This window comes from Natator depressus, chromosome 3 (assembly GCF_965152275.1).
Source record: "Natator depressus isolate rNatDep1 chromosome 3, rNatDep2.hap1, whole genome shotgun sequence".
Classification (NCBI taxonomy): domain Eukaryota; kingdom Metazoa; phylum Chordata; order Testudines; family Cheloniidae; genus Natator; species Natator depressus.
In genome coordinates this window covers 173,332,985-173,342,260 of record NC_134236.1, presented here as the reverse complement: position 1 = coordinate 173,342,260, position 9,276 = coordinate 173,332,985, and the positions used below count along the sequence as shown (strand labels likewise).

The 9,276-nt window shown below is 46.9% G+C and overlaps 1 protein-coding gene across 1 annotated transcript; it reads left to right on the top strand.

The window, feature by feature from the left end:
* Positions 1-4,664: 4,664 nt before the first annotated feature.
* ZFP36L2 (ZFP36 ring finger protein like 2) lies at positions 4,665-8,553 on the top strand. The gene is made up of 2 exons (XM_074949352.1): positions 4,665-4,914; positions 5,604-8,553. Exons 1-2 carry the CDS (start codon positions 4,864-4,866, stop codon positions 6,930-6,932), a joined length of 1,380 nt encoding a protein of 459 aa, XP_074805453.1. The 5' UTR covers positions 4,665-4,863; the 3' UTR covers positions 6,933-8,553.
* Positions 8,554-9,276: the final 723 nt, after the last annotated feature.

Here is a 9,276-nt window from a genome sequence, read left to right as displayed (position 1 = left end):
AAAAGACTCAGTGCATTATTTAATCAAGAGCTAAAACCTGTATAGCATGCATGCAGTAACCAAAACAAAGATATATAACTTTCTCTAGACTGATTTTTAAATTATCACTGCAAGAGTATGGGCTTATGATCAAACAGTGATTCTTTATTTGCACTTTCACCCTTCATGTCTTTTAGTAAATGTTAATTGGAAATCTTACTGAAAAGTAATTAATAGTTCAATACAAGAGTTTCTGAAGCTTAGTACTTCAGATGCTTTAAGTTATATTCTTAATATCCCAGTAGGTGGCACTATAATACAACATTATCTAAGAACTAGTGACAGTGCGAGGTTTCATATTATTTATACAGTAGCTTAATCTTCAATGTAAACCTGAAGCCCAGTTCAATTAGTGTAAAATGAATTTCTCTAGCAAGTGTTAGTTGTATCATTGTTAATTTTTAATAATACAGTTATAACTAGAATGGGCTGCTAAACTGGGCTCTGAAAAATATTTTGAAAAAAATGCATTAAACATTTTTATTTAAGAGTTAAAAGTGGAAGAGAGCAGTTTGACATATTTGCTTTCCACTGCATAAGCACTACACTGAAATTAAAGCCTAAGTGGTTTATTTTGAAAACAGAATATTATCTTTTATTGCAGTGACTTTTTATCATAAATATTTTCTATAACGGCAGTGTCATGATTCAGCATTTCTCATGTAAATAACTTTCAATAATAAAGAAACATGAGATTTCAATGAGGCAAAGGAAAACTTAGTTTACAATGAAAGGACAGTTCACAGGTATTCATTTTATCCTATTTACTAATAAATAAATAAAAACAGAATCCAGATTAGTCATCATAAATATATTTTACAAAAAAGCTGTTTTCTGATCATTAGATAAATAGCATAAATTTTATCTCAGCTATCTGTAAGTACATTTGTTCAACACTAACAGTTAGCAACTGTCACTTTACACACCTTTTCAACTTTTTTTTAACATGTGGTATAGCTATTCACTTTTTATGGGATAATACAAATAGAAATTAATTCTGCTGAATTTCAAAAATCCTTCATTGCTGCTCTTCTTGTGTGGGGCTTGGTAGTTTGAATGGTATAAAAATGAGTAAAACAACTTTTAACAGCACAGTAGTATATCCACAAGATTTATAACAGAACATAAGTAACTTTGTAAAGCCTCAAGAACATGGTTAATCAGTGAACAAAATTACTTTAAATCTTAATCTTCTTTATCAATGTTTTTTAAAGTGTAACTTTAAACTAAGTAATATCTCCTAGTTTATAGAGAGCAAATAATTTTACATCATCTTGCATACATTTCACCACATATTTTTGGTGATTTGGGTTACTGTATAACTACTAAATCAGAAACCTTTAAACTTTAAACAGCAGCTGCAGTACAGGATTAGCAGTGTCTAGTAGAGAGTACTTATCTGTGATGTATTTGATCTGAGTCAATGTATCAAAGTATTTGTTGTTCAAACGCTGATTATACACTGCTTTTTGCATGATTATCTTCATAAACTATGTATTTACTTAGACTGGTAACTAAGGGGCAGGATCTCCCTCAACATGGTGTTTTCTAATCTTATTACACGGTTTAGTTTTTGAATAGGGGGAGGAGAGGGAAGTTTGAACTAATCACATTAGCATGAAACCAAATGAATGGAGGCGGCTAAGGAGAAAATATACATTATTGGAAATATATAAGGGTAATCCCAGTTTAAATTTTTCCCCATTTTAGGACCTGAGTCTCATTACGTGGTAAATCACTAACAACGTAATGTTTTCACAGAACTGCAGGAACATATTAAAGGAAAATTTAAGTTTTGTTCGGATACCGATGAAAATGGAATATTGTTGCCTCCTGTAACTGGGATGCCTTCGCAGGGTTGGGGCACTAGAGGGTGACATATTACCATAAAACCTCTGCGAGACTAAATGTCAACATGTCACGTCCACCTCCAATTTAGCAACGCAGCTTCTCAGCCGCGAGTTAGAAAGTGCTGCCAAGTAGATTAGTTTACAAGGTGCATTTGGTGAGTTAGAGATTTGTCCCATGAAGGATTGTGGTACAGCAAGGAATGTGACTTGGTTTCCCCCAACCCCCGGTGCAATTTCTTCTCGGGTATCTTTTATTTTTAAACGGAGAGGTAATGGCCCACGTTAGTTTCAATTTCTTTATGGTTTATTAACACACTGTCAGCAATTGTGACCTTTTAACAGATTGAGCAATGGGGTGACATATCGCACCCTGTGCTGCCTTTTGCAGGAGGAGGGACTGTGCTGCTGCGCTGAGAGGTTGCTAAACTGCAGCCGCTCCCAGAAGTGCATTTCTCCGCGGGGCTGGACACAGTCACACTGAGGAGGAAGCCAAATGGAGGCGTGAGCTGTTTTGCGAAAACCTGGTGTGAAGACCTGGCGCAAAATGTCCCAATAAAACGCCACTGAAGTTGCTTTTCCTTTGGTAAATTTCTTTGCAAAGTGCAGGTTTCCTGCTGACGTGGGCAGACTTGCACCCTCGGATTTTCAGGGCTTGACATCCCAGCTCAGAAAGAACCGAAAGAGGATCAAACGTCTCCACTGCTTTTGTAACCCAAAACCTGCAGGGAAACTTTTACACGCGCATCCATTTCCCCCCTTGCATGTGTTCCAACCGTTAGCAAACGCAAGTATTGGGACTGCAGAATCGTAGCGTCGAACGTGTTTATACAAGCCTGGATGTCGGAGCCGGGCCAGATTTATGAATGCCCGGGGGGGGGGGGGGGACAAGCGGGGTTACCTGCCGTGTACAGTGTGGTTAAAAACATCCGCTGTTTCTCGGGGAGAGGGGGGTTTAGCTCCCTTTCTAGCGCCCCCCTCCCGTCCCAGCTACTGTCCAGACGAGGGCTCTTTAGGAGGGAGGGGCATTACGCCTGAGGAGCTGCTGGGAAAAGAGCTGGAGGGGAAAGGATAACTTGGCCGGGCAGTTGCACAGAAAGAGCAGTGTCCGGGGGGGTGGAGTGCCGCAAAGAAAGAGCTCCCGCGGTTAACTCTTCCCCGCCCGGGCCGTGCGGACTCAGATACGCCAGGCTCGTTGCTTATTTGTCTTGAGGCGCGCGTATATTTTGCGTGGCTAAGGAACCCAGGCGGGCCGTGCGTGTGCCCCCCCCCCCGGCCGAGGTGTGGCGCCCGATACGGTTCCGTCCCCTTCAACTCACCCCTACCACGGGCTTCCTTCCTCCCTCCCTGCACAAGCTAAGCAGCGCGCGAGCCCGGGGCCGCTGTGCGGCTGCACTTCCCCGGGCGGCTGCACCCCGCCCTCGCGCACCCTGCCCGGGGAAGGGCACTGAGCGAGCGGCCGACCCTGGGTCCTCTTTCCAGCCCCGCGGTGCTGCTGCCCAGGGACGGGCGTTGGGGCTCCAAGTCAAAGGACACGAAATTGGCTTTGCCGATCGTATCACAAGACCTTGACCGGCTGCCAAGTCCCTGTGATCTACTAGGCCTTATTGGAAAGCTCCGGGAGGCGGGCGCATGGTGCAGGCGGCGCGGGACGGGGGAGGCCCTTTGCTGTGCGGGAGCCGCCCGCCGGGAGGGGAAATAGTTCTTTCTTTCTTCCCTCCCCTCCCCCCCCGCAAACCCGAGCCCTTTAGCCAGCCGCGCTTTGTGGTGCAAAGTAACACACCCTGGCGACCGTCCGCTAGTTCCGCGGGCGCAGCAAGCGAGGAGCCAGAGTTTGTTTCAAACCAATTACGTGGCAAAAGTTGATGTTCGGTGGGGAGGGAGGAAGAGGCGTCCCGTTTCACTGCGAGGTACTTGGGTACATCTTCCTTTGTATTAAGCTTCGCAGTCTACTCGCCAGGAATATTAAGCCGAGAGGGAAGCCCTTTCCGACACGTGCTGGTTGAAACTTCCTCGTCAGGGAGGTGGTAGCGTGAAAAGGGACACTGGTTTCCCCGAGGCATTTTAAAAGAAAATACAGGAGTTTACTATCAAATAATCAGAGCCTCCTAGATACGTCTGCAGTGTTTTCTGCGTCAATAACTACTACATATTAGCGTGGTTTCTAGGTAGTGCCTTCTGTAACAAGTCTTACTTTTGAGTGCTTTGTAACAAACCTATATGCACTGTGCATTGGGTAAGTGCCCTTTGCATTTCCATAGCAAATCTCCATGTATAGGACCATGCTTTCTGTACACGTGTACGGTGCAGTCTGTAGCAAGCCTTGTCTATACTGCACGGTGTTTACAAATACAAGTGTATACACAGCGCACCCTGTGTGTAGTGGACTGCCTGCTACCCACCGTGCATTGTGTAGCAAGCCTGGCAGAATGCTTTCTATACGCTTTCCACTCTATAACCCTGTGCATAGCAGAGTCACAAGACTAGTCAATGGCTCACTGCAACCCCGAGTGAGCATGACGCCAGCCGTACAACCGACAGCTACCCCGCCCGCCGCTCTTTCTTTGCTGCTCAGCCCCACAGCACCTCCCTGCGCTCCAGGCCCCTGAAAGAAATTGGCGGCGCCCAATCAGAAGCAGCGGAGCTGCTGAGGAGGGGGCAGGGCCGGGTGGGAACGACTGGGCGGTGTTGCTGGGAGACCCCGGCGGGCCCGACTGGGGCCCGCCCCTTGCGCTGTCCGGCGTTTATATATGTGCCGAGCACGGGGCTTGCAGAGTTCCAGCAGTCAGCTCGCTGCAGCAGTAGGCGCCGCCTTGGCCGGGCACCCACTAACCCACCCCTGCTGGGAAAGTGATTGGACCATTTCGGATCTCAAGTAATCAGCCCTTTCCTATCTAGTCGTGGCTTTTCCAAAGCCTCCGAGGAAAGCGGGATCTTTCGGTCCTTCCTGTATTTCCGATCACTACAGGATCTCGAAATGTCTACGACGCTTTTATCTGCCTTCTATGACATCGACTTCTTGTGCAAGGTAGGGGAAGAGTTTGCATTTTGTCTGTCAAGCACTTTGAACGTTTTAAAGGGCTTAGCAAATCTGAGCACTTGAGTATTTTCTTTCTAAGTTTGACTATTTAAGAAGTGGAATAAACTCCTTTTTGTTGGTGGGGGAGGGGTGCTGCTTTCCATGTGGGGTGCATTTTATACGTAAGTTGCTCTGTGATCAAGTTAACATTTAAATTGTGACAATTTGCCTGGTTGGTGTTTCATCCTTCCCGAACTGATCTACAGTTCTCTCGGCACAGGGTTCTAAGGAGATTTGTTGACTAGAAGTTTATCAAGAGTTGGAGTTGTTGTATTGCATTGGGGAGCTTTAAGGTCTCTAAAGCTTTTAGTTGTAAATGTGCTGAAATCAGTACCAGATCTCCCCCCAAGACTTCAAACTCTTGCAGTGGAAGTCCTTAGGCTAATGCTGTGAAGGTGAAGCTTTAGCTGGAGCTGTGTCACCTTTTAAAAGACACTGCTGAGAAGTAAGTTTTTAGTGCCTAACTCTCAAGCTGCAGGAGAGACATTAAGATGTCCCACGCTCTCCCTGCAGATGTGCTGCGAGGGGGGCGTTTTACCCCCGCGCAGTCTCAGGGGGCGCTGGCCGCTTGCAGACCTGCTTGCTCGTCCGAGTCACTTTGCAAACTTTTTCTCTTCCTTTCCCCCTCTTGCTTCCAGAGTGAGAAAACCCTGAGCAACCTGAGCAGCATGCTGGACAAGAAGGCGGTGGGGACCCCCGTGACCTCGCCCAGCTCCAGCTTCGCGCCGGGGTTTCTGCGAAGGCACTCCACCAGCAACCTGCAGGCTCTGGCCAACAGCTCCAAGTTCCCCAGCTCCTCGGGCTCCAGCTCGTCGTCCTCGTCGTCCTCTTCCTCGTTCGGCAGCCTGAAGGAGACGGGCACGGGCGGGGGGGGAGGCGGCGGGAGCAGCAGCCCCACCGCGCTGCTCAACAAGGAGAACAAGTTCCGGGACCGCTCGTTCAGCGAGAATGGCGAGCGCAGCCAGCACCTGATGCAGCAGCTGCAGCAGCAGGCGGGGAAGGGGGGCGGCGGGGCGCCCATCAACTCCACGCGCTACAAGACGGAGCTGTGCCGGCCCTTCGAGGAGAGCGGCGCCTGCAAGTACGGCGAGAAGTGCCAGTTCGCGCACGGCTTCCACGAGCTGCGCAGCCTCACGCGCCACCCCAAGTACAAGACCGAGCTGTGCCGCACCTTCCACACCATCGGCTTCTGCCCCTACGGCCCGCGCTGCCACTTCATCCACAACGCGGACGAGCGCCGCCCCGCGCCCGGAGGGGGCACGGCCGCGCCCGCTGCCCCGCACCACCACCCCCACCCGCCGCCGCCGCCTCACCCCGCCGGCAGCACCGGTGACCTGCGCGCCTTCGCCCCCCGGGACCCGCCGCTGGGCGGCGGCGGCGGGTTCGGGCCCCCGCGCGGCGCTGGCGAGCGGCCCAAGCTGCACCACAGCCTGAGCTTCTCCGGCTTCTCCGCCCACCACCAGCACGGCTGCGGGCAGCAGCAGCCCGGCGGGCGGCTGGAGGCGGCGCTGCTCGAGAGTCCCGGCGGGTCCCGCACCCCGCCGCCGCCCGCCTCCGCCTCCTACTGCGACGAGCTGCTCTCGCCGCCCTGCGCCAACAACGCCTTCGCCTTCTCGGGCCAGGAGCTGGGCAGCCTCATCGCGCCGCTCGCCCTCCACAGCCCCAGCTTCGCCGCCAGCCCCGCTGCCGCCGCCGCCGCGGTAGCGGCCGCCGCCTTCTACCGCTGCCAGCAGCAGCAGCCGCCGGCGCCGCCCGCCTCGCCTCCCTTCAGCTTCCAGCCCCTGCGCCGCCTCTCCGAGTCCCCCGTCTTCGACGCGCCGCCCAGCCCCCCGGACTCGCTCTCCGACCGGGAGAGCTACCTGAGCGGCTCCCTCAGCTCCGGCAGCCTGAGCGGCTCCGAGTCCCCGAGCCTGGACTCCGGCAGGCGCCTGCCCATCTTCAGCCGTCTCTCCATCTCCGACGACTAGGGGGAGCTGGGCCGGAGAGAGGGGAGCGGAGAAGAGGGGTGTGCACCCCGCTGAAGGGGGGAGGATAAACCCCGGGAGCAGAGACCGCAGCCTTGAGAACTAGCCAAGCTCGCACAGTCCTTCGATGATCCTCTTGGGTTTGGTTTTGTTTAATTGCTGAGCAAGTAAATTAAAAAGCGAGGAGAGAGGAAAAAACTTTTTATATCGAGAGATGAACAAAAAATTAATTTGCAAAAGGGCAAATGGCGACATGAACAGAACAAACCTATTTTTATAGAGAGACTTTGGAAGAAGGGGATTTTTGTTTTTTTATTTGGAGACTAGTTATAATATGCACCAGCAGCAGCAGCCATTCCATCTGTGTGTGTGGTTTTTTTGTTTTTTGTTTTTTTGTTTTTTTAAGCATTAGGGGGCGGGGGGGACAAGACAAACCCACACCCACCAGAAAGCAAGCAACAAACAATCCAGAGGGGCATGAACTCCGCATTTCAAGCCTCTCCACATTTTTATATACAAAAAAAGAGAATTTAATAAGTAGTTTGTCTTTCAAGCCAATTTCAAATAAAACCCCACACCAGTACTAAACCTATAAGCTTTTAAAAGAAAAATCCAACATCCTGCCAGGAATATGCCTTGATAACAACCCTCTAGTTTTTTTTATATAATCTATCTTATATATATTATAACAAATGCTAAAACTTCCATTCCAAAGTTTAATGTTGGTTCCATTGCCACCACTTAGTGGATGTTTGGCTTAGAACAATTTTTTGTTGCTTTATTTGGAAGCACTCAACTGAATCTAGTTTGTAATTGTTGGAGAATAACTGCTGATTTTTTTTTTTTTTAAATTTTTTTAGCTGTTTGAGTTGATTGCATGAGTCACTGCACACAACTCAGTATGAAACTATTTAACTTATTTATTATCTTGTGAAAAGTATACATTGGTAATTTGTTCATACTGTATTTATCGGGTATGATGAAAAGCAATAGATATATATTCTTTTATTATGTTTAAATTATGATTGCCATTATTAATCGGCGAAATGTGGAGTGTGTTCTTTTCACAGTAATATATGCCTTTTGTAACTTCACTTGGTTATTTTATTGTAAATGAGTAAAAATCTTAATTTAAGAGATTGTATGTAATATTTATTTCATTAATTTCTTTCCTTGTTTACGTAAATTTAAAAGATTGCATGGTTTCTTTATAGAAATCGGTCTCTATGCTGTGGAAGTAGTATGAGGAATTTCTGTGGGTTTTTTAGAATGTAAAATGGTTGTAGCCCGTCCGCGTAAAAAAACAAAACACACAAACCCAACAAAACTACTTTGCAATCAGACTTCAAAGTGGCAAACCTAATTCAAATGTGTTTAAATTAACCAAAAAGTATTTTTGTTGCCTAACTCCACCAATCACACTGTGATATAGTCTCAAAGTATGTAGCAATAATTGGGGGTCCCAGTGTTATGTCTCACAGTGCCTTTTCAAGGGTCCATGCTTGCCTTAAATCTTCCTCAACCAAATAAGTATTTTTCTTAATGCTTGAGATAATTTGAATGTAGGGATGGGTTTTAACTACATGAAAAGTTTCACCACTTTTTTTTTTTTTTTTTTTTATAAGCAAGGAGGCCACCTTTGGATCTGAAACTTTATGCAGTACATGAACATAAATTGTTTAATTAAATTCCAGAACTTGTAATTTTTTTCCTTGTGTAGAAAGTCAGGAGTTTTCCAAAACTGTCCTGGACGGTGGATGAATGAGCAGTAGCTTTTAGTTTTGTTTGTACATAGGTACAGATCAAGCACTATGTACTCTATTTGGACTACTTTAACAGAAGTATGTTTTGAATGTAACTAAAGGATAAGTCAACTTGAGTTGTAATATATTTTCGGGAGTCAGTTCACTACAAATTGAGTGTGAGACTGTAAACTTTGTACTGTAAATGTTTTGTAGTTCTCCCAATAAAATTTTTGGAAAAAAAATCAAGCTATTAAAGCCATGTCTGCAAGGTAGTTTTTTATTAACTTTTCCCTATCAGAAATGTGTCTAGCTACAGATTAACCAGGTTCGAACAGCAAAATGGCTCCATTCCTGTAGAAATCATTGGTAGTTTGCCAAAACTAATAAACAATGTTCCAGAAGGTTCCAAAGTACCTAGTGCAAATTATATCCTATATCAGGTTTAGGAGGACGGTGGGGAACAAACCTTTGCTTTTTGTACCTTAACAGCTGAAATGGAAAATCAAGTTATTAAATGCTTGTGAAATTGTTTTTTATATCAGTAACTCTTTGTTTATGGAGGTTATTAATATGCCTTTAGTCTTTAAAGTTTGTATGGGACA

Coding starts and splice junctions, on each gene's coding strand:
- ZFP36L2 (XM_074949352.1), top strand. CDS start 4,864: ATGTCTACGACGCTTTTATCTGCCTTCTATGACATCGACTTCTTGTGC. Junction 4,915..5,603: donor ACATCGACTTCTTGTGCAAG/GTAGGGGAAGAG, acceptor TCTTGCTTCCAG/AGTGAGAAAACCCTGAGCAA.